The 26,698-nt window shown below is 35.4% G+C and overlaps 1 protein-coding gene across 2 annotated transcripts in view; it reads left to right on the top strand.

Annotated features, from left to right (window-relative positions):
* Positions 1-26,698, top strand: part of TBC1D32 (TBC1 domain family member 32) — a 235,716-nt gene that overhangs the window by 165,204 nt on the left and 43,814 nt on the right. For both annotated transcript variants that reach the window (XM_025382902.1, XM_025382901.1), the window contains 2 exons: positions 13,413-13,538; positions 24,437-24,520. In XM_025382902.1, coding sequence (XP_025238687.1) covers positions 13,413-13,538; positions 24,437-24,520 — 210 coding nt within the window. The remainder of the gene's footprint in view (positions 1-13,412; positions 13,539-24,436; positions 24,521-26,698) is intronic.

Raw genomic sequence — 26,698 nt, 5'->3', positions numbered from 1 at the left:
TATATAATACGTTGTTAATAACATAGTCACCATGTTGTACAATAGACATCTTAAAACATATTCCTTTCCTGTAACTGAAATTTTGTATCCTTTGACCATCTCCCCCAACACCCTGCCCTCCAGCTTCTGGTAACCAGTCTATGCCCCGTTTCTATGAGTTTAAATTTTTCAGTTTACACATAAGTGAGATTATAGAGTGTTTGTCTTTCTGTACCTAGGTTATTTTACCAAACACGGTGTACTCAAGGTTCATCCGTGTTGTCACAAATGATAGGATTTCTCTCTTTTTAAAGCCTGAACTCCCTCTTTATTATCATTTTTTGGCTTGGGGCATCTTTACTTGATCTTTTCCATATGCCAACAAGCATGGTGTTTATTCTCTTATATTTAAAATATCTTCTCTTGGACATACTTTCCCCTCACTAAAATCTCACTTCTGGCCTTCCTTTTACTTCAGAATTCCTTGAAGGAGTTATCTGAGTATTCCCGTTACTCTCTTTCCATTCTCTCTTGGACCCACTGCAAGCTAATCAGGCTTTCACCCTAATACTCCACTGGCATTCAGCCTACTGGTCGGATCTCAGTCCTCATCACCTAGCAGTATCACTCAAACCTGCCCTCTTTTTTGAAATAATTTCTTCATTTGACTTCCAGAAAATACTCTTGTTTGGTTTTCCTCCTGCATCTCTGATGAATTCTTCTTTTGTCTCATTTGTTGGATCTTTCAAATTCTTTAACGTTTAAACTTTGGAATGCTCCATACTCAATTCTCAGTTGTCTTCTTTTTTTTCTAGCTACATTACTGTTGTGAGGATCTTATGACTGAAATACTATCCAATAGGCTGATGGCTCTCAGATTTATATCTCTAATGCCTATCTTTGCCTTGAACTCGTATCTCATATATTAAATTGTCTCCTTGACATTTCTCCTAGTGAGTTGAATATATATATATAAAACTTAATATGTCTCGGATAAATTTTTAATACTCCCCCAAAATTTGTTCCTTTGGCATTTTCTCTCCTTTCAGAAATGGCAACTGTTTGCTTCCAGTTCTTCAGACAATAAACCTAACGGCATTCATGCACTTGTCTCTGTCTTTATACCCCACATCTAATCTGTCAGCAAATTTTGACTCTACATATCTAAAATAAAACCACTCTCACTCATCTACTAACACTCTCATCTCTCACCTGTTGCAGTGTCCTGCCAAGTGTTTAGTCTATTCTCAACACAACAGCCAGAGGGATGCTGCTGAAACATGGGTTAGATCATATTACTTTCTAATCGAAATCCTTCAATGACTTCCCTGTAGCTTACAAGGCCCAACACATTTGTGACATCTTTACTGGCGTGTGCTCTGTTTTAGGGAGTGTAGTACTATCTTAAGCCTTATTTAATTGCTTGTTTTCCCACCATACTGGACAGGAACTCTTACTTTCTTTCTGTTTGGTTCTAAAGCACAAGTGTTTGAATAAGACATTATTCCCAATTTAAAACTAGTACCTGATACTTCCTTGTAATAAGAGTGATCCTGATATTATTGTGGTTCTTGTTAAGGAAGAGAGTATGATCTAGGCAGCAATAGATAGCCTGGGAAGAGATTTTTACAGAGATTTAGTCAGTTCATAATGACTGTATCTCATTCTGATATTGCTGATATCTGTGTCACTCACCATATACTCTTAGCAGAAAATGGGAAAGTCAGAAGTATGTCCAGCTTCATTTTGTACCTAGGAGAGTATAGTGATGCTTTCTCTGTGAACTCAATGAAAAAAAAATAGAGCTAAATGTGTTTCTAACAGGTATGTGTCTGGTTAAATACTGTTAAATAAAGCTAAACATTAATAGTGCACTTTTAAGAATACTATGCTTAAGGTAGTAATATTTAAGACACCAAAGTTATTTTGACAGCAAGAGTCATCTACTTTCCATTCTTGTTTTGTGATTCACATGTGATGATTCACAGATTTCGTAAGGTGTTAGTTTAGTCATCATTTGCACTGCACAATTTTGGGATATAATTTCATTGTTGTGGGAAAAAAAAATCACTTCAGTTGTGTGCACATGGTGACATCCTCTTCATTTGTCTCCCAGCTTCTAGATTTATTCTGTTTGCTACAGTTAGCATCTCATCTGTTAAATTGCCTCTTGTTAGCTCATTGGCATCAGTGTTAAGTGTTAGATGATTCTTCTTCATCTATAAATAAGAATTTTGAGACATCATTTGGCTCAATTATTTTTCTTTATGAACATATTTAGGATGACCATATTAAAATGTAAGTGGCCATTTAAAAGCTATTGATCTATACATTCTCTGTGTATATATATGTATACATATGTGTGTATATGTACACTTGAATACATGTATATGAGTATATGTATAGATATCACACACAAAAACATTCACTTCCATATGGTAGAAATAATTTCTACTTAGAATATCATTTCTCTGTTACCTGAGGGTGTAGATAGGTAGTATAATATGTACTAGTGTTATAACTTATAGTACTAATGTTATAGTTAGTACTATAATATAAGCACCAGTTATATGTCCTAGTGTTATAACTTACTGCCTCTGCAAAAGACAAAAAAGAGGCAAACAGATTGGATGGAAAAGAAGAGTCGTACTATGGTCAAAAGCAAGTACCAGTTAGAATGTTAGGAGCTTTTAAGGTGAACTACTGGAGACTGCCTTATAATGCCCTTCTATATGGAACAAGAAGGTAGTAAAATAGTAATATAATTTCTTTTGTTTTTGTTTTTCTGAGCTAAAATTAGATTTCCCAGGAGTTATTACCCCATTGGCCAGTCCACTTTACTATGTTACATTTCAACATGCTCAGAATGAGGACTTCTTTCTCAGAGGAGTATGGGAAATTCAGAACTTACATATAGAAAATTAAAAATCGCTTGAGGAATTGGATAGCATACTCCAGTCATTGAAAGCATCACAGAGACACATCTCAAGAAGATGAGATGTTTGTTGTTCTTATTTCCCCATCTAGCTTCCTATATTCATTTCATCACTTAAAAATACTTTTATAATGTTTATTCAGGATGACCTATAAAATAATCAGCAATCTAAATTACATCTATATTCTATATATCTTACTACTGTAGAATTTCTATCTTTATCAAGAAAACTTTTGGATGTATATTTACTCAGTTGAGGCTGCTAACTTTAAAGAGGAAAGTAATTTTTCTGGTCATTTTGTGTATGTTTCTAGTGCTACTAATGAGACCAATAGAGCATCCAAAGTGTGGTGCTGACTCACAAGGTTACTGGCAGTCATGCCACTTGGCATTAGATTGCCTTTCTCTGATCTTATGCATAAACATTCATGCCGAGTCTGTCCTGCAGACACTGGCTGAGTGACAGATGACAGGAGTACTTAGACAAAGGTATCCAGTGAAAAAGTGGACTAGGAGACTGTCAGCACTACGGGTCAAAAGAGTTTGCAGCCCCCCTAAAGCTGGCAATGCTCGCATTTATTTAGTACAGATTTAATGACAAAGGCTTGGAGCAAACACAATCTGTGGGTAATAAACATTGTTGACCCCTCGAGTAGAGAGCAGTCTTGTGCATGAATGATCAAAGGTCGGTTTTAGGACAATATAAGTAAACAAGCTGTCTAGATAAACTCCTCTACATTCCCTTGTTATTTGCTTTTTGCTATTAGCTAAAGGTAAGAGGATTAGGCTGCCTTTAGCCATAAACCTTTTCCTAAAGCTTTTGCAAAACCTCTGGCTTTTTAAGAAAGTCTGTGTCTTTGCTATAACTTTTGTTTTTACAACTTTTCCCACCACCCTGACCGAACTCCTACACATTCATGCCTAAGTTAATGTGTGAACATGCATTTCATTTCTCTTCAGTATACCTAGAATGGAATTGCTTGATTATATGATAATCTATGTTTAATCATTTGAGCAGCTGACATAAATTATTTTCTATATCTCTTCATCTGGTCTTTTGATCTAACTATTCCAGTGGCTATGAAGTGGTATCTCATTGTGATTTTGATTTGTATTTTGCTGATGACTTTCCATGTGCTTATTGGCCATTTGGTATCTTCCTTTGAGAAGTGACTGTTCCATCACTGTGGCCATTTTTTAATTTAGTTGTCTTTTAATAATTGAGTTGTAAGAGCACTTTATTTATTCTAGACACAAGTTTCTTATAGACATTAGGCTTATGCCTTTGATCCTTTGTTCCTGATACTCCCTTTTCCTGGAATACTAATTCCTACTCTTCCCATTGGTAGTTCTGTTTAAACCTTTTGAACTTAGTCTAAATGTCACTTCTTCAGAGAAGTTACCTCCACCTTACCTAAAATATGTTTCTTCTCTTGCTTATTTATCTCTCTGGACCTTTGTTTATTTCTCTAAGAGTATTTATGCCTTACAGTGAGCTTATGTATTATTTATTGTCTACTACCCTAAAATGTAATTTCTATGAAGCAAAGATGCTGTTCCCTTAGGTAGTAGGCAGTACATAAATATTTATTGGATGAAAGAGTAAATCAATGTTGGACTTCTTCCTCCTGTATTTTTTCCATTATCAAGCTGTCTCTTTGACTTTGTCACTGGACATTAAAACTTTTGTTCAGGCTAATCTAAATAAATTTAGGAAATTTTACTCATATTTGGAATAACTTCTGATTTGACTCATGTTCTAGAGTATACAAAAGTTTCCAGTTGGAAAGCTGCTTGAATTAGACTTGGGTATATATTATTGGTGAAGTAGACACTTGTATTATAGTTATTTCATCACTTAGCAAGTGGTACTTTACATTTTTATGGCACATAAAAGGTGTGCATTGTTAGCATTACTTCCTATTTTTTCACAGTTGAAAAAAATAACTAAAAAATGTACAGCCTTTTAGTCTGTGATTACTTCAAATTTAGTCTTTTATAGCTTCAGTATCTTACTTGACTGCTTCCTCCGTCACATTTCTGCTTATCTGATAGGAAACTGATTTTCTGCCTGGTAAAACATTCTCTTTCAAATACTATATAAAAGAATAAGTTATATGTTGTAATCATTTCTTTTAATGTAATATACCAAGTAATATTAAAATCTTTATAGTCAGATCATTCCAATACTTGTAGCCAGATAGTTTCAGATGATATTATTCCTCTATGAGAAAACAGATCATTTTAAAGTTAATAATATGTAAGATATAAATATCCCTCTATAGTATATTTTTCTTGCCCCAACCCAAAGTAACTTTTTTTTTTTTACTACAAATTAAATGAAAGCAGGGTGGGGGGAGGTTTATATTATATAAAACAGAAGCGAATTCTAGTTAGAACTTGTTTTTCATCATTTGTAAATTTTCAGCTCTGAATGAATTCAGTATAAAATATGTCTTGAATCATTGGGTTCTATGTATGAGTCAAATGTCCTTGAAAACCATATTATGCTCTTAGGTAAAGACCATAAGGCTAAGTCACTATATTGCATCTATATTATTTGCATAGTTTTGGCACTTTATAAAAATAGACAAGTGAAAATACAAACCCCTGGCAATGTTAATGCATTAATATTTTAGAGAATGGAAAAAGTTTTCCTTTTGTAGCTATTACTATTTATAAAGTTTATTTTGAATATTTTATCATTGCAAAGTACCATTTATAGAACAGTTAGAAAATTATTGCAATGTGTTTTGGTTAATAACAAAACTAATGATAGGTAACATTTCTAAATTAGAGATGGGGCCAAAGAACAAGAATACCATATTCTGTGTCTCTGGAGCTATGCAGCGTTCAGTGAGTGAGTAAAAAAGCTCTTGGGTTTTATAATTATAATCTTAGGATGCCTACGTATTTTATTGTCTTATGCTGATATTAAGTTTCTTTTTCCATTAAAAGATGTTGAAATATAGCCTTCTTAACTACAAATGTCTATTTTTTTCACTAGAACAATATCCTTAATTTAACAAGATAGTTTTCATTAGTCTATACTGATTTGGTTTAACAATTTTTCTTGTTCTTATCGGATATGTATCCTTATTCACTGGTGTTGATTCTTGCTGATACTTTCTGCCTTTTCAGAAATTAAAGTCTCTGTTCATGTCCCTGATGAATTTATTGCCATTTCATTTACAAATTGATGGCAATCCATTCTCCAATTCTAGTAGTAAAGATTTAAAATTGGAATATTACCTACATAGTATGTGGAAATAAACTTTCAAGAGAGAAAAGGGGAGAATGAGATGGACTGTAATTACAATTGCATTTTGATAAAATAATGAAAATTGCCTATTTAACAAATGACTGGACTGGATTGCCTTTGCAAGTGTGATGAATTATGTAAACTTTAGGATTACTAATTCTCCCCCAATAAAATAGAATTCCCTAGGCATGAGTAAAAATTCTTTGAAAGATAATATGGTACTATATAAAGTGTACTATAACATGATGATAGGTATTGTGTGTGCTTATTTTAAAAGCCTTTTGTATTCTGTCTTACACATATAGTTAGTCTATAAATACTTTTTGTTGATATAGTCTTTTATCAAATATTTATCTAGGCCTTTATGTCAAGTCAGACATTTTCTCATGCTTTTTTCTTTTCTTATTGTTTCTAACCTTGGAATTAAGATTTATTTTCTGCAGATAAAGGTAATTGACTTTTATTTGACGTCAACCTATGAACTAAGGAAGCTGGTAGTATGACTGAGATTATGGATTTTCCCCTCTGTAGTAAATCTTGAGCTGCAGCTATTGAGATGACTAGAAAATCAGAATAAGTATTTTCGTTTGATAAGTAAAACTTAGTTTTCATGTATTTTTACTGTCATATTTGAAACGCTTATCTATAGCAGAGAAAATAGATAGTAGGATGACAAGGGAAGACTAATTCTTCATTTGTTTATTTCCACCAATTTCTCCTATAGTAAATACTTAGTTATCAAATATTAATGAAAAGCAAAAGTGGGATGATAAATCCAAAATAAGGAATACTCTATGTTAAAGATATAGATGACATACCTTAATCCACAGCTGTTCACACAAAATAGAGACTCGTCAGAATTTGGATACGCCCAAATTTATAGATGGAATGATACCTAAATTCCTTGTATTACTTTTCTGTAGAATTGCTTCTCAGAGACCACTCCAAGGTTTTTCCTTGCTTATTATGGTAATAAAGTGAAATGCTGACTGCATCAGTCTAAATGGAGGAAGAGAAAGTAAGTAGAAACACAAAAATAAACTTCAGGATAATACAAGGTTGTCTATCTAAATTAAGCCTAGGAATCTCTTTCTAGTTTATGAAGTCTTTATTTTACTTTTTCTCCCTTTTGAAATGTCAGTTATAAGTAAGCACATCAAAATTAGTGACTGACATCCTAGAAATAAATTATTAAACGTTTTCTGTGTAGATTGCATGTTTTCCTTTATATTTATATTGACCTTACTGTTTTGCTCCCCTTGAAATGAAAGAACTATACAGTTATTCTTTCTGTATAGTCTCTCTTTCTACATTATCTATAATAATCTTACATTTTTTATATAATCTTTGTTCCTATATGACCTGAGAAAATAATTATATAATATCCCCAAATATAAAAAGATTATAATGCTTACCCTAACAAAGAATTTCAGAGTTTTTGAAATATTTTCAACTATCATCAATCAACTTTTTAAACTTGAAACTTGATGTTTTCTTTTTTGTTTTCCTTTTCCTCAGTGGTGGTAAAGATAGAGATTAAAGTAGTTTTTTTTTTTTTTTTTTAATAGTTGTCTATAAATCATAGTGGTCTTAAAGAATATAGAGAAGAAGACTGTTTCTTTCTCTACCTTACTCATTAGATACTTCAAGCCTTTCTTGGGAAAACAAACTGGTAGTTTTCCATGGTGACTTTATCATAACTGGATATAGAATGGATATACTGAGACATCGTTTATTATACTCTGTCTCTAGAAATAATATTGTACTCTTAGAGGAATGTAGACATGGTTGCTATAAAAATAAAGCATTGTGAATTTAAAAGGGATTATTATATTTAATCACCTAGAAAATATAAATTGCTTTCTTATTTAGTCCTAATAAGTGAATGTTCATTTCATTACAGGAGCCTGTATTTCACTCAGAAAACAGTCAGAACCTCATATCAGGACATATTAATGAGGAGTTTTAAAATGTATACTTTAAAACACTTTACCATAATATAGTCATTAGAGTTCTTGTAAGTGAATCATTTTACACATTCATATACTTTTAGTTAAAGCTCAGTGAGTTCTGATACAGACTTTATAACAAATTATGAACTATAACTGCTCATATTTTAGTAACGTACTAGTATGCTTAATTTCAAACACTTAAGTAACTTTTAATTATACACATTCTTGTTTCCATACACATGTGTATATAATAAAATTTCTGTATACAACAGAATGCATCTGTTTTAAGAAAGGAGTTTGAATATTTAGAAATATTTATACAAAGATAACCACCACCATAATCAAATGTAGAACATTTTTTCATGATCCCACATTAATTCCCTGTATCTTTTGCAGTCAGCTTCTCTCCACCCACTTGCATGCTACCATTAACTTTTTTCTTTACTATAAGTCAGGGCTTCTCAATCTTAGCAGTATTAATGTTTTGGGTAATTTGCTTTCCTTTGCCGGGGGGGATTGTCCTGTGCATTGTAGGATTTTTTAGCAGCATCCCTGGCTCCAATCCACTTCATGCCAATAAAACTCTCCCTCTCTCTTCTCAGTTGTGACAATCAGAAATGTCTATAGACATTGCCAAGTGTTCCCTGGGGAGCAAAACCATGTCCACTTGAGAACCACTGCTATAAGATTAGTTTTTCCTGTTTCAGCATTTCATACAAATAGAATTACATAGGATACATTCTTTGTACCTGTTTCCTTTCTTTTAGCATAATGGTTTTGAGATTGACCCAGATTGTTGCATGTCCCATTCAGTTGTCTCTTTTTACTGAGATGGCAGTGTTGAAAAACTACAGTTTGTTTAAACATCTACCTTTGGTTTGTATTTTCTTCAAATCCCTAAAAATAATTGCTTTTATGTCCTTGCTAATTTCAGTCTTTGGTGAGTCTGTATCTGTTAATCTGTTAGTTGATGTATCTTCAAGTTGTGAGTCACATTCTTCCTTTTTCGTCATGTTAGTGGAGTTTTTGAGGGCATTAGACCTTATTTACACTGAGTGCTAGATTTTATTGTCTTTCTTTAAGGAGTGGTGGACATTTTTTTGGCAGGCAGCTAAGTTACTTGTGGATCAACTTTACTTTCAGGACTTCCATTTTTTTGTTAGGGTGGATGTATAATTGCCTTCCTTTATGACTAATTTTACCTGTTACCAAGGTATGACCTTTCTGGGACCTCTGTGGAAAACCCAGGTAATTAACTAGTACTCTCCACTCTGTTTGGAACTTGGACATCTTGTAACTCTAGGTGTGCTCTGGGAATTATTCAGTTTATATCCCCCAGCTGTTGCTTGCTCAGCCTTGTGAAATTTCACGCTTAGTCTCCACAGCTGATCAATCAGCAGGCAACTTGACAAATAGTTAACCAGTTTGCTAGAGCTCTTTCTCTCCAGTATTCTATTCCACAAATTTTCGCCTCTTTAATCTCTTTGAAATCTGACATCTGTCTCCTTAATTCAACAAAACCTCCAAGAAGATAGTGGACAATCATAAAGCTCACCTGATTGGTTTCCCTTTTCTCAAACATTACAATCCTGCACTGCCCATTGGCTAATGTCTGAAAACAGTTGTTTGATATATTTTATCCAGTCTGGTTGTTTACAGCAGAAGGCAAGTCTATTCCTAGTTCCTCCATCGTGGCCAGAGGCAAAACTTTTTAAAATATTCTTTTTTTCCTGATTATAAATATAGAAATGTTCCATGTATAAATTTTGGGAAATATGGAATTCTATGTATTATTCATATTATACTCACAGTCACTAATTTAGAATTGTCATATGCCTAAAATATCTATTATGGAGGAGCTTTCATTTTCCCTTACCTCATGTCTCTATATCAAAGGGCCTTTGCTAGAGTAATACCATTGGCCTCTCCCTGGACTTCCTTACTCATTCTGCGTAAGTTAAGAGGAATGGTTGATAAGTAAATCTGGAAGAAGGAATAGAAGGTCGTGGGCTAGCCTACTTGTAGGCTGCACTTTTAATTTAGCCACTTTTATTTTTGCACTTTTTCTAGCAAGAAGAGTCAGGAGAGGCCTTTGATTGTCTCTGTCTGTCTATGGCTGAATAGATTTATGGTATTCAGTTCAGGGAAGATATCTACAACGCCATATGGCAGTAGATGCAAGCAATGATGCTTAATTTAGCTGTTTGTATACTAACACTGATAACTTTGAACTCTGTTTATCTATACCTGTTGGCTTCTCAGTTGGTCCCAGATTTGGAGAAGATAAAGGAGTTATTTATTGTTCCCCTCAAACTCAGTCACAGATAATACATGTTTTTCAGTTAAAACCATATCACATCACTTCATATTTTTAACTTTGAGGAATGCAAACTGTAAAGCATATACTCTCTATGATGGCTGGGGGAAGAGTAGCCAGAATTATAATGCAGGGTACAAAGCTGCCTCTCTAACAGTCTTTTAGTCAGCCTGTTTTCAGCTCAGCATTTCTTTATTGCCTCAAATCCAATTTCCAGCTATCTGAACTGGGTCCTTCAGGCTGTCTACCAACTGGTAGATTCAGGCGCGTACCACATATGCTGCCTCGGTGCTGTTTACAATTATAATGCCTTGTGTTCTTTTCCTTAGAATGAGATGATGAGAAAGCAAAACAGAATAGCAAGTGTGAAAGGAGAGAGAATGGAGAGCAAGAGGAGGGAAGAGTAAAAAGAAAACAGAATTATAAATAGCAGATAGCCTATGAAAGGGCTGTATGGATGTCCTCTGAAGGAGGTAGTAACATCCTTTGTTTGAAGGAGGTAAAAGATGGAGTTACACATGAGTAGAAGAAGAAAATAGAGGAGGAAACAAAGATGAAAAAATTGCATTTTCTTTGCAATCGTGTGTCACTAGTATTTCTTATTAGGCTCTAGGTATTTTGTTCTTGGGAATATGTAATGTGGATATTTTAAATGAAAACAATAAAAATTCAATTTCAATAATGTTGAATTAAGTCTTTACCTAATTCTTGTCAAGATACATTTAACATTAAAAATTTTTTGTTAGCAATAACATAGTTTTCAATAAAATTATTAGCTCTGTTGAAATTTTATGAGTTTATAGTTTTAAGTGTTTTTATTAAAAAGAATCATTTTCTCTTTTGATTTAATGCTTGATAATTTTTCTCTAGTTATTGCTTCTGACTGAGGCTATTTGTGAAATGTATCATTGTAGTCTTGGTATTCAAAGACAGTAGATTAGTGCTGAATATCAGAATTACATATGCTTTCAACAGAACAACTTTTTGCTTTATGTATTTATGTGAGTCCACATGTGTTTGGTGTATGTATCTGTGTATTCATGTGTTTGTATGAGAGAGTATGTGTGTAGCTTTGATATAAAAAGGCTTTTTCTGACCTAAATGTCAAATAGGGAAATAACTACAAAAATTGTGATTTTATGTATGATAATCATGAGGATCATGCCAGTAATACGTAGCACTTTTCTTAGGGCTAAATAACACTGAAATTTTAGATCACAGGAGTGACATGCCTTGATTACAATATTATCATCTGTTTGTTTATATGTATATACACACATGTACATGCATATATATGACATGTGCATTTCATGAGGGCAGTGATATTGTCTTTATCCACATAGGAGGACTTCTGTATGTAGTAAATGGAATTTTATAAAAATTGGGCTGAAAAGTTAAATTTAAATAGTTGTATTATGCTGGAAAGCTTATTTGATTTTTAAAACCTGGAAGGATAAAGACTTGCTTTCATCATTATAATTTTCTTTTTTAAGAAAAAAGACAGACATTGTTAGCTGAAACCCTCTCAAGTATCAGGTTGACCACTGGTATCTTCCTAGTGGGATTAAGTAACCTAAAATAGAGATTAGGTAGATGATTTTGTAGTGTTAATGTTCCCATACCCTAATTTAGAGCAGAAACAATTAAACCTTTAAATAATTCCAAAAGGTTCTTGTTCTCTTTTTATCCCCAAAATCTCTTTCAAGAGAAGTGGTAAAGAAAAAGTTATGAATTAACTTGGCTACTGATTCTCCCATTTTATTCTAGAAAATAAGAGAACATCTTTGCCTCTTTTGTCTCCTTTGAATTTTTACATATGTATATGTCTATATGAATACATATGCATATATCTTTTTTAACAACACTTAAATGTTCATTTACCATATTATTCATTAATTTTTATTAAATAAAATCTCATGGGTATAAGTACCTTTAAAGCTACGTAATTAAATGGAATCTGCTATGTATTCATGAGTTCACTTAGAAGAAAAGTTATATTTTAGCAATAAATAGTTTCCTTAGCCCTATTCATTATCTTCAGTTTATGCGCAGAAAATCTCTACCTCCATCCTCTTTGGATCCCAGCAGGATCTGATAATTAAATTGAAATAACAGATTAACAGGAGAAAAGCATAATACAAGTTTTATGTGGCATGAGAGTTCTCATAGGGAAATGAGGACTCAAAGAAGCAGTTACCTGTATACTGAGTTGAACAAAGAATAATAAACTGTGAAACTGTGACTAAATTATGTGGGAAGCTTAAAAGAGAAGTCATTTTAATAAGGTTTGCAAAGTACTCTGTGGTCTCAACTTCTCATCCTTGAAGGTAAATATGTTGTCTTTTCTTCTAGTGTAGAGAGTGTCTTTCACATAAGAATTTCATTTTCTTCTTAGAGAAACACCAGGAAGGTTAACATGATCTTGCACTTGCTGTTTTTCAAATGTCTTCAATTTAAATAATCAAGATGCCAGAATAGCATATTTTAACCCCTTCATCAGCAGATTTTTTTCCAAGATGAATAACTAAATGATTGACTAAAGATTTTTTACACTTTCTTTTTGCTTTTAAAGAAGTAAATAAAAAATTGTATCTGAAAGTACCTGAGGAATGAGTTTAGTGTTCCTGTCAGTCTACATAACGAAATTTTAAGATTCATGCTGTCTATTAAAACAGATACTCAGTAATGAGCCATATTCATATAAGAAAAAGGCTATTCAAGAATTATGGTTACAAATCACAATCCATTTTATGAGCTTTTAATAATTTAGTAATTCATTGTTGTGAACTTGTAATACATGTAACAGACAATTAATGGTATAAGATGTAATTACAGAAGAATATCTGTTTCCCTTTGAAAGCCATATGTATTCCATATGGAATTTTCAATGTTTACATAGTTAACATTAATAATTTTTCAGTATATCTAGCATGTCTTATTATAATAATATGTTATCTTTCTGATTAGACAATGATCTTGGCAAGCTTTTATTATGCCTCAAAATATCTGATAAACAAACTGAATGGATAGTAAACTGCCGAAGACAATTTTGCAAAATGATGAAAGCCAAACCTGATATAATCAGTGGAGAGGGTAAGTACATTGTTTCCGTTTTGGGTTTTCTTATGTATGAAAATTATATTCATAGAATCTGTGGTTCTTAAAGATTAGTATTGGCATATGTAGGAAACATAATGCTAATTCCAGAAGTTCACTTATTTCTGAGAAACTTAAGAGAACACAAATTAAAATCTGAGACACTACTAAGCATTGCTTTTTTTTCTTTTCTTTTTTTCTGGAACTGTCTAAACAGTCTTGGTGAGCAAAACTAGAACACTACCTCTACCTAGGTAGCAATTTGCTTGGTTTTACCAGTTTTTACCTGAGTATGGCATGTTGCTATATTTTTTAGAAATTTTATTGATTTTTTAATCAACATTGTTATTTTGAATCACTTTTATATGCATGCAAGTAAATTTAGTGACTCCTAAAGGAATTTCGTTTTAAGGGAACAGCTATGTTTTCTAAATTAGCAAACAAGTTTATTTGTATTCAGTTATCTGCTTGTGCATTTGTTTTCTGAAACCATTTTTTAAATTAACATTACTTATTCTGAATAAAGTAAAAAGAAGTGCTGAGAAAAAAGTTCTAATGTCGGGGGGGGTGGAGCAAGATGGCCGAATAGGAACAGCTCCAGTCTCCAACTCCCAGCGCGAGCGACACAGAAAACCGGTGATTTCTGCATTTTCAACTGAGGTACTGGGTTCATCTCACTAGAGAGTGCCAGACAATCGGTGCTGGTCAGCTGCTGCAGCCGGACCAGCGAGAGCTGAAGCAGGGCGAGGCATCACCTCACCTGGGAAGCACAAGGGGAAAGGGAATCCGTTTTGCTAGCCAGGGGAACTGAGACACACAACCGTGGAAAATCGGGTAACTCCCACCCCAATACTGCGCTTTAAGCAAACAGGCACACCAGGAGATTATATCCCACACCTGGTCGGGAGGGTCCCACGCCCACGGAGCCTCCCTCATTGCTAGCACAGCAGTCTGCAATCTCGCGGCAAGGCAGCAGCGAGGCTGGGGGAGGGGCGCCCGCCATTGCTGAGGCTTAAGTAGGTAAACAAAGCCGCTGGGAAGCTCGAACTGGGTGGAGCTCACAGCAGCTCAAGGAAACCTGCCTGTCTCTGTAGACTCCACCTCTGGGGACAGGGCACAGTAAACAACAACAAAAGCAGCAGAAACCTCTGCAGACGCAAACGACTCTGTCTGACAGCTTTGAAGAGAGCAGTGGATCTCCCAACACAGAGGTTGAGATCTGAGAAGGGACAGACTGCCTGCTCAAGTGGGTCCCTGACCCCTGAGTAGCCTAACTGGGAGATATACCCCACTAGGGGCAGTCTGACACCCCACACCTCACAGGGTGGAGTACACCCCTGAGAGGAAGCCTCCAAAGCAAGAATCAGACAGGTACACTCGCTGTTCAGCAATATTCTATCTTCTGCAGCCTCTGCTGCTGACACCCAGGCAAACAGGGTCTGGAGTGGACCTCAAGCAATCTCACACAGACCTACAGCTGAGGGTCCTGACGGTTAGAAGGAAAACTATCAAACAGGAAGGACACCTACACCAAAACCCCATCAGTACGTCACCATCATCATCAAAGACCAGCGGCAGATAAAACCACAAAGATGGGGAAAAAGCAGGGCAGAAAAGCTGGAAATTCAAAAAATAAGAGCGCATCTCCCCCGGCAAAGGAGCGCAGCTCATCGCCAGCAACACATCAAAGCTTGACGGAGAATGACTTTGACGAGATGAGAGAAGAAGGCTTCAGTCCATCAAACTTCTCAGAGCTAAAGGAGGAATTACGTACCCAGCGCAAAGAAACTAAAAATCTTGAAAAAAAAGTGGAAGAATTGATGGCTAGAGAAATTAATGCAGAGAAGGTCATAAACAAAATGAAAGAGATGAAAACCATGACACGAGAAATACGTGACAAATGCACAAGCTTCAGTAACCGACTCGACCAACTGGAAGAAAGAGTATCAGCGATTGAGGATCAAATGAACGAAATGAAGCGAGAAGAGAAACCAAAAGAAAAAAGAAGAAAAAGAAATGAGCAAACCTGCAAGATTATGTAAAAAGACCAAATCTACGTCTGATTGGGGTGCCTGAAAGTAAGGGGGGAAATGGAACCAACTTGGAAGACACTCTTCAGGATATCATCCAGGAGAACTTCCCCAACCTAGTAGTGCAGGCCAACATTCAAATTGAGGAAATACAGAGAACGCCACAAAGATACTCCTCGAGAAGAGCAACTCCAAGACACATAATTGCCAGATTCACCAAAGTTGAAATGAAGGAAAAAATCTTAAGGGCAGCCAGAGAGAAAGGTCGGGTTACCCACAAAGGGAAGCCCATCAGACTAACAGCAGATCTCTCGGCAGAAACTCTACAAGCCAGAAGAGAGTGGGGGCCAATATTCAACATTCTTAAAGAAAAGAATTTTCAACCTAGAATTTCATATCCAGCCAAACTAAGTTTCATAAGTGAAGGAGAAATAAAATCCTTTACAGATAAACAAATGCTTAGAGATTTTGTCACCACTAGGCCTGCCTTACAAGAGACCCTGAAGGAAGCACTCAACATGGAAAGGAACAACCGGTACCAGCCATTGCAAAAACATGCCAAAATGTAAAGACCATCGAGGCTAGGAAGAAACTGCATCAACTAATGAGCAAAATAACCAGTTAATATCATAATGGCAGGATCACATTCACACATAACAATATTAACCTTAAATGTAAATGGACTAAATGGTCCAATGAAAAGACACAGACTGGCAAACTGGATAAAGAGTCAAGACCCATCAGTCTGCTGTATTCAGGAGACCCATCGCACATGCAGAGACATACATAGACTCAAAATAAAGTGATGGAGGAAGATCTACCAAGCAAATGGAGAACAAAAAAAAGCAGGGGTTGCAATACTAGTCTCTGGTAAAACAGACTTTAAACCATCAAAGATCAAAAGAGACAAAGAGGGCCATTACATAATGGTAAAGGGATCAATTCAACAGGAAGAGCTAACTATCCTAAATATATATGCACCCAATACAGGAGCACCCAGATTCATAAAGGAAGTCCTTAGAGACTTACAAAGAGACTTAAACTCCCATACAATAATAATGAGATACTTCAACACCCCACTGTCAACATTAGACAGATCAATGAGACAGAAAGTTAACAAGGATATCCAGGAATTGAACTCATCTCTGCAGCAAGCAGACCTAATAGACATCTACAGAACTCTCCACCCCAAATCAACAGAATATACATTCTACTCAGCACCACATCACACTTAAACCAAAATTGACCACATAATTGGAAGTAAAGCACTCCTCAGCAAATGTACAAGAACAGAAATTATAACAAACTGTCTCTCAGACCACAGTGCAATCAAATTAGAACTCAGGACTAAGAAACTCAATCAAAACCGCTCAACTACATGGAAACTGAATAACCTGCTCCTGAATAACTACTGGGTACATAATGAAATGAAGGCAGAAATAAAGATGTTCTTTGAAACCAATGAGAACAAAGATAAAACATATCAGAATCTCTGGGACACATTTAAAGCAGTGTGTAGAGGGAAATTTATAGCACTATATGCCCACAAGAGAAAACTGGAAAGATCTAAAATTGACACTTTAACATCACAACTAAAAGAACTAGAGAAGCAAGAGCAAACACATTCAAAAGCTAGCAGAAGGCAAGAAATAACTAAGATCAGAGCAGAACTGAAGGAGATAGACACACAAAAAACCCTCCAAAAAATCAATGAATCCAGGAGTTGGTTTTTTGAAAAGATCAACAAAATTGATAGACCGCTAGCAAGACTAATAAAGAAGAAAAGAGAGAAGAATCAAATAGATGCAATAAAAAATGATAAAGGGGTTATCACCACCGACCCCACAGAAATACAAACTACCATCAGAGAATACTATAAACACCTCTACGCAAATAAACTAGAAAATCTAGAAGAAATGGATAATTTCCTGGACACTTACACTCTCCCAAGACTAAACCAGGAAGAAGCTGAATTCCTGAATAGACCAATAGCAGGCTCTGAAATTGAGGCAATAATTAATAGCCTACCAACCAAAAAAAGTCCAGGACCAGATGGATTCACAGCTGAATTCTACCAGAGGTACAAGGAGGAGCTGGTAGCATTCCTTCTGAAACTATTCCAATCAATAGAAAAAGCGGGAATCCTCCCTAACTCATTTTATGAGGCCAACATCATCCTGATACCAAAGCCTGGCAGAGACACAACAAAAAAAGAGAATTTTAGACCAATATCCCTGATGAACATCGATGCAAAAATCCTCAATAAAATACTGACAAACCGGATCCAGCAGCACATCAAAAAGCTTATCCACCATGATCAAGTGGGCTTCATCCCTGGGACGCAAGGCTGGTTCAACATACGCAAATCAATAAACATAATCCAGCATATAAACAGAACCAAAGACAAGAACCACATGATTATCTCAATAGATGCAGAAAAGGCCTTTGACAAAATTCAACAGCCCTTCATGCTAAAAACGCTCAATAAATTTGGTATTGATGGAACGTATTTCAAAATCATAAGAGCTATTTATGACAAACCCACAGCCAATATCATAGTGAATGGGCAAAAACTGGAAAAATTCCCTTTGAAAATTGGCACAAGACAGGGATGCCCTCTCTCACCACTCCTATTCAACATAGAGTTGGAAGTTCTGTCTAGGGCAATCAGGCAAGAGAAAGAAAGAAAGGGTATTCAGTTAGGAAAAGAAGAAGTCAAACTGTCCCTGTTTGCAGATGACATGATTGTATATTTAGAAAACCCCATTGTCTCAGCCCAAAATCTCCTTAAGCTGATAAGCAACTTCAGCAAAGTCTCAGGATACAAAATTAATGTGCAAAAATCACAAGCATTCTTATACACCAGTAACAGACAAACAGAGAGCCAAATCATGAATAAACTTCCATTCACAATTGCTTCAAAGAGAATGAAATACCTAGGAATCCAACTTACAAGGGATGTGAAGGACCTCTTCAAGGAGAACTACAAACCACTGCTCAGTGAAATAAAAGAGGACACAAACAAATGGAAGAACATACCATGCTCATGGATAGGAAGAATCAATATCGTGAAAATGGCCATACTGCCCAAGGTAATTTATAGATTCAATGCCATCCCCATCAAGCTACCAATGAGTTTCTTCACAGAATTGGAAAAAACTGCTTTAAAGTTCATATGGAACCAAAAAAGACCCCGCATTGCCAAGACAATCCTAAGTCAAAAGAACAAAGCTGAAGGCATCACACTACCTGACTTCAAACTATACTAAAGGCTACAGTAACCAAAACAGCAGGGTACTGGTACCAAAACAGAGATATAGACCAATGGAACAGAACAGAGTCCTCAGAAATAATACCACACATCTACAGCCATCTGATCTTTGACAACCCTGAGAGAAACAAGAAATGGGGAAAGGATTCCCTATTTAATAAATGGTGCTGGGAAAATTGGCTAGCCATAAGTAGAAAGCTGAAACTGGATCCTTTCCTTACTCCTTATACGAAAATTAATTGAAGATGGATTAGAGACTTAAATGTTAGACCTAATACCATAAACACCCTAGAAGAAAACCTAGGTAATACCATTCAGGACATAGGCATGGGCAAGGACTTCATGTCTAAAACACCGAAAGGAACGATAACAAAAGCCAATTGACACATGGGATCTAATTAAACTAAAGAGCTTCTGCACAGCAAAAGAAACTACCATCAGAGTGAACAGGCAACCTACAGAATGGGAGAAAATTTTTGCAATCTACTCATCTGACAAAGGGCTAATATCCAGAACCTACAAAGAACTCAAACAAATGTACAAGAAAAAAACAAACAACCCCATCAAAAAGTGGGCAAAGGATATGAACAGACAGTTCTCAAAAGAAGATATTCATACAGCCAACAGACACATGAAAAAATGCTCATCGTCACTGGCCATCAGAGAAATGCAAATCAAAACCACAATGAGATACCATCTCACACCAGTTAGAATGGCAATCATTAAAAAGTCAGGAAACAAGAGGTTCTGGAGAGGATATGGAGAAATAGGAATACTTTTACACTGTTGGTGGGATTGTAAACTAGTTCAACCATTGCAGGAAACAGTATGGCGATTCCTCAAGGATCTAGAACTAGAAGTACCATATGACCCAGCCATCCCATTACTGGGTATATACCCATAGGATTGTAAATCATGCTGCTACAAAGACACATGTACATGTATGTTTATTGCAGCATTATTCACAATAACAAAGACTTGGAATCAACCCAAATGTCCATCAGTGACAGACTGGATTAAGAAAATGTGGCACATATACACCATGGAATACTATGCAGCCATAAAAAAGGATGTGTTTGTGTCCTTTGTATGGACATGGATGCAGCTGGAAACCATCATTCTTAGCAAACTATCGCAAGAACAGAAAACCAAACACCGCATGTTCTCACTCATAGGTGGGAACTGAACAATGAGATCACTTGGACTCGGGTAGGGGATCATCATACACCAGGGCCTATCATGGGGAGTGGGGAGGGGGGAGGGATTGCATTGGGAGTTATACCTGATGTAAATGACGAGTTGATGGGTGCTGACGAGTTGATGGGTGCAGCACACCAACATGGCACAAGTATACATATGTAAGAAACCTGCACGTTATGCAGATGTACCCTAGAACTTAAAGTATAATAATAAAAAAAAATTAAAAAAAAAAAGACAAAAGAGAAATACCAGCTGTTTTAACTCTTATTCATTCCTCTGAAACAGGACAAACATGTAGAAGATTACCATTAAAACTGTGTTCTCTTTAGAATCTTGGTATCTTGGGGCACTTTCCACAAGTCTTCACCTCAGTTATTTATTACTTTGTTTTGTTTTTGAGACAGAGTTTTGCTCTTTCACCCAGGCTGGAGTGCCATGGTGGGATCTTGTCTCACTCCAACCTCCGCCTCCTGGGTTCAGGCGATTCTCCTGCCTCAGCCTCCTGAGTAGCTGGGATTACAGGCGCATGTCATGACACCTAGTTAATTTTTGTATTTTTAGTAGAGTCGGGGTTTCACCATGTTGGCCAGGCTGGTCTCAAACTCCTGATCTCAGGTCATCCAACTGCCCCAGCCTCCCAAAATGCTGGGATTACAAGCATGAGCCACCGCGCCCTGCCTATTCTTTACTTTGATACTCTTAAAAATAGAGTCTAAGGGTTTCTGGTTCCTTTTTATGGAACATAGTGTTGGGGAAAAATCTCATCTCCAGCAATGAGCATTAGGTGATTCCACATAATTACTCATAACTATAAAAGTCTTGTCATATAACAGTCTTCTTTTTAAAAAAGGAATATGGTGATTTCTAATTTACCTTTGGTTACATTTAAGTTTATTTTGCTCTGGTAATTTAATTCTACTGTCCCCTTTCTTTAAATTTTAGTGCTCCCAATCTTTAGGTTTTTCCTGTGTGAGATACCATCGAGAGTATAAAATGAAGTATGTTCTTCCTGTTGCTTTCTCTTTTCTGATTATGACCAATAGTAATCTACTCAATCATTGAAAGGAGAAACCTTTTCCTTGACTTCTTCCTTTTGTCCCCTGAATTATACCTGTCCTCTTAGTCACCAAGTCTTACAGATGCTATTCCTAAGTCTGTCTCTAATTTGTTCTTTCTCATTCATATCCTCTACCACTTCTTTAAGTATTCATCACTTAGCAACTGGACAATTATCTAACGTGTTTATTTTTGGAAAACCAGAAATTATAAATAAGCAAAATAAAGAGCTAAAATTTACCTATAATTTCATCCTTCATGTATTATCACTTCTTATTTTTAATCAAAATCAATGTAAACCATACTATTTTATTGGACATTTCACTTAATACAATATTATACAGATGCTCTTCAACTTAAAATGAAGTTACATCCTAATAAATGTATCATAAATTGAAAATGCATTTTACACAACTAACCTATTGAATATCATAGCTTAATCTAGCCTAGCTTAAACGTTCTCAGAATACTTATGTTATCCTGTAGCTGGGCAAAATCTAACACAAAACTATTTTATAATAAAGTATAATTTATTGAATACTATACTGAAAGTGAAAAACAGAATGGTTGTATGGGTACTCAAAGCATGGAGCTGTCCTAGTTCTGGAGTCAGTTATTGTTGTGATGATATCTTAGTTTCTTCAGGCTGCTAAAGCAAAATACTTGAGAATATTTCTAATGAATAATCATTAGGAAATTATTTCTTACAGTTCTGGAGGCAGGGAACACCAAGATCAAGGCACCAGCAGATTCAGTGTCTTGTAAGGAATTGCTCTCTACTTCAGAGATGGTGCCTTCTTACTACATCCTTACATGGTGAAATAGAGGGAAGGACAGCTCCCTTCAGCCTCTTTTATAAGGGCACTAATTCCTTTCATGAGGACAGAGCCCTCATGACTTACTCACTTCCCAAAGGCAAAACTTCTGAGTAATATCTCTTTGGGTATGTATTGGATTTTAACATAAGAAATTTTCAGGGATACCAACATTTAGACCATAGCAGATGACAAAGCCCAAGGAGAAAGCAGAATCAATACCCAAGTATCCTTGAATGGTCTGCCTTAGTTTTCTCTCAGCAGAAAACCCACGTGTTCTTCTTAGTATATAAATATTATAAATTTTGGTTTCATACTCTATTTGTGTCATATTCCTACCCCAGGAAATAGATATGAGTAAAGGGAGAAGGCCCATAATTTAAAACCCTCTATAGAAATTCCAGATCTGTCATTTAAAATTTAAAAATTCACTTTAGAGGAAAGAATATTCTGTAGTTTACTTTCTGGATAGTAACATCCTAGTGTTAATTTGTTTTAAAGTTAGGGATTGTTTTGTGACATGAATTAATTTCCTTGAGTTAATGGAATTTTCAGTGGGTTGACAGTGAGGCTGTTGGTCATACTGAGATAAATAGCCACTTTAGTAATTATGTAGTTCAGCTACACTTACGATTGGTTAGAAAGATGTACTGAGATAAGAGTCATAGGTTCAATTACCACATATAGATCGATTTTTAGCATCGTTACATGAGTATAGCCTATCCCTCAAAATACCTAAAAATATATGTTGCTATTTAAGGGTTGCTGGGCAAAATGAATAAATAGGCATCAGTAGAAATCTAGAACCTTCTGGGAGTACTTTAGTAAATGTCATTTTTACCTATGCAATATAGAATTAGTTCATCTGTAAGCCTCTAATATACGGATCTAATAACATTATGTTTGAATATCAGTATTGTCAGAAAATAGTGCGGCTTGCTATGTATGCAATTAGTCGTGTGACTCAAGTATCAAATTATTTTGTATGTAGTTCTTTCACAGATGTAATGAATTTTCTGTATTTCTGACCTAATCTCAGGCGCAGGATTCAAAGACTTGCTTAGCAATATGCTGTGTCTTTTCCCATTAACTAAAGCACTTTACTTAAATACATAGCGTGTAGCAAACATGGTTGTGCTGAAGTAAAAATAATTGCATTATTACATTATGTTTAGAGTTATAAAAGTGTCTTTCTGTATAATCTTTGTTACTAATGTATATCTTGCATCTTAAATTATTATTAAACTAAGAATGATTATATCTGAACTTCATGAAGACATTGTTCTTTCTGCAAAATTTATAATCTCAAGAGACAGTATTAAGTGATTTATAAAGAAAGAAGTTTATACACATAGAATTTAAATGCTCTCACCTGAGGCCTATTTAATTTGTTAATTCATAGAAGAAAGACTTTTGAAAGATTTTTATAAGTATGGCAAAATTTTTGTCTACACATGAAGATGGAACCAGTCTAAGCAACTATAAACATAAATAGTTTACAATACTGATGTCCTTTCTGACCCGTGACGATTGGATTCTTATACTTTTAATACTCATTTAGCTTTGAAATCATCATATGAATATAGTTCAATGAATAAAATCATTTCATTTTTGTCCTAAGCCATTAAAATATTATGAGATAGAACTTGTCAGCTACAATTGCTGAAAAGCATATGTTATTCCTCTTTGATTTTGGACTTTTCACCCATTGAACACTAATTTTTCTTCAAGAATTATGTACTTAAAATGTACTTATATGTGAAATAGGGTTCATTTAGTTAATGTAGGTTAGAGTTAATATGCTGGATATAATTAAGGGACAATTTTACATAGTGAGTAAAGTGTACTTCTTATTTAAAGCATAACATTGACTGTACAAATTTATTTATTTTCAACAACAACAAAAAACTCAAACCCACAACAAACTCTGGGTTGCATATTAATTATATTGTACCTGTTTATATCCATTTCAAGGGCATTAGATGCAAGCCTAGTGGCATTATCAAACCAGCCTAGAAAATAACCATTTTATCACTTCCAAGCCAGCTAGGTCAAGCCTTCTTTTGATATTGGTTGCCTTGAATAGATACCATCAGTTGCAAAGCATGTAAAACATATAATATGTCCTGATTTTGAATGAGCTATGCATTGATCCTAGCCTTAGAACCCACTAATATATTTTTTAGTTATGCATAAAGAACAAAGGTATTATAGCATAATTAGTGATACTTTCAGATTTGAAATCATTTAGCAAATTCTGAAATAATTCTTAGAGGATCTAAAGATAACAGATGATCCTTTTTCAGTTTTATGTTGAATAGGTTCTCAGCTAAGCTATTAAAGTTTAATTTGCATCAGAAACAGTGTTATGAATACTAAAACAGTATGCATTTGAATTGAACTCCCTTAGAGTGTATCTGTGAAGTTCAGATGACTTTTATATACTAGTTCTATGATTTAAGGATGCATTGTCACATATTATTCTGACCTTTAATATCCTAATTATTCTCTTGTTTATTACAGCCTTAGTAGAATTACTTGAAAAATTTGTGCTTCATCTCACTGAAAGCCCGTCTGAATGCTACTTCCCTTCAGTGGAGTATACAGGTACATTTTTAACATTTTGAAGTTTGAAAAAGACTCAGTATATAACAAGATAATTAATGGAGATGTGTAATGATATTACAGATGTGCAGTTTTCGCATCCTAACAGACTCGTACTTGGTGCCATGTACATTCCAGATATCATTAAGCCTCTCTTCTTTGTAAATGTCTGGGTTTCCTTGTAACTCTGGGATTCTTTCTTGAGCTTTTTTTTTTCTCTCTCTATCCACTAAAAGTTGCTTTGCCTTAAGCAATGTCTTCTACTCTTCTGATTCTATCCATTATTCTCTAGTGGTCTCCTCTGCTTATACCATTTACCTATCTCTCATATTGTGATGATTTCAAAATTTACATCGTTCACTCAAAGATCTACTATAGGCTTTATTCTTGTATTTCCAGCAGCCTAATAAGAAACATCACCTGGATAATTCCACAGAATCCCTCAAACTCAGTATGTCTAACAAAAGATATATGCATTTGTCTGGGTCAGTGTGATAGGCATGCTAGCCTGTGTCCCACAGCAGATACTGAGAGGGCCCAGTCTCAACCCTGGCTTCTTGTGCTGCAATCTTAACTGTACAGGGACTTACTGAGTGACATGTACCCCTCTGAGCTGAGACATGTCTCTCCAGCTTCTATCCCATAGCAGATCCCTAAGATACTAGTATCAGCTCTAATCTCTTCTACAGCAGTTGGGGAGCTGTCTTTTCAGTGCAGGGACCTACTAGGAGATGTGTGCGCATCTGAGCCGGCATGATAGGCACATGAGGCTCCATCTCACAGCAGATCTTGAGGAGCCTAGTATCAGCTCTGGCCCCTCCTGTTGTGACTGAGGAACTACCCAACTTGTACAGAGACCTGCTGGCTTACACATCCCTGTCTGAGCCAACGAGTTAGCCTATCAGCCTCCTTTCCACAGGAGATACCCAGGGGCCTAGTCTCATCTCCAGTCTTCCTTATACAGAGACCTGCTGGGAAGCGCACCCATCTGAGATTTATAGTCATCTGGACTCTGATTTCTGGCCAGAGTTCCTGCATAGCTCCAGTGTTCTCTTTGGATCTTCCCCATGTCTTTCTGGGCTGGAAAGCTATGTCAACCTCAGTCCTTGCAAGACATGCAGCAAGCCTGGGCTTAGAGTGTTCTCTAGATGGGTACAATAGTCACAGGCTCAGGGAACTCTACAGACAGTCTGCTTAGAATCCCTGGAAGGCCCTCTAGAAAGATAGGCACAAATAAAGCTAGACTGCAAAGACTAAAATATATACATAATTCTGCAGCATGTAGATATCATCGCATGTCCGTAAGTATTAAGAATATTCATGGAAATATGACCTCACCAAATGGACAAAATAAGATGCCAAAGACCAACCATAAAACGATGGAGATGTGTGATCTCACAAAGATTTCTAAATTGTTTTAAGGCAGTTCAACATACATAAAGAAAACACTAAGATCAATTCAGAAACTTATCAGAGAAATTTAATAGAGAGATTGAAATCATTCTTAAAAATTAAGCAGAAATCCTGGAACTGAAAAATAGAATGATTGAAATGAAAAAAAATGTAATAAAGAGCATCAACAGCAGAATTGATCACACAGTAGAAAAAATATCAGTGAGCTTGAAGATAATTTGAAAATACATAGTCTGAGGAGAAAAAAGTATGAAAAGGAATAAAGAAAGCTTATAGGATTTATAATGACATCAAAAGAACAAATATTTGAGTTATTGTGATTAAAGAGAGAACTGAGAAAGACAAGGGCTAGAAAGTTTATTCCAGGAAACAATAACGGAAATATTTCCAAACCTGGAAAAATATACAAATGACTAGATACAGGAAGGTGGAAGGTCAAAGGTCAACAATTAGATTCCACTCAAATAAGAATTCCCCAATACATATTATAATCAAACTCTCAAAAGTCAAAGACAAAGAGAAGATCCTGAAAACAGAGAAAATAAGCAAATAATATACTAGGGAGTTCCAATATGCCTAACAGCAGATACTATACAGGACAAGAATAAGTAGGACAATATACTCAAAATGTTGGAAAAAAAAATAAAAAATAAAATCATGTAAACCAAGAATATCATATCCAGGAAAGCTATGTTAAGAAATGAAGGAGAATAAGACTTTCCCAAACAAAGTTGAGGGAATTTATCACTTTCAGACCTACATACAAGA

This window comes from Theropithecus gelada, chromosome 4 (assembly GCF_003255815.1).
Source record: "Theropithecus gelada isolate Dixy chromosome 4, Tgel_1.0, whole genome shotgun sequence".
Lineage (NCBI taxonomy): Eukaryota > Metazoa > Chordata > Mammalia > Primates > Cercopithecidae > Theropithecus > Theropithecus gelada.
Note: the sequence above shows the minus strand (reverse complement) of the source record. Positions and strands in the feature narration are given on the sequence as shown.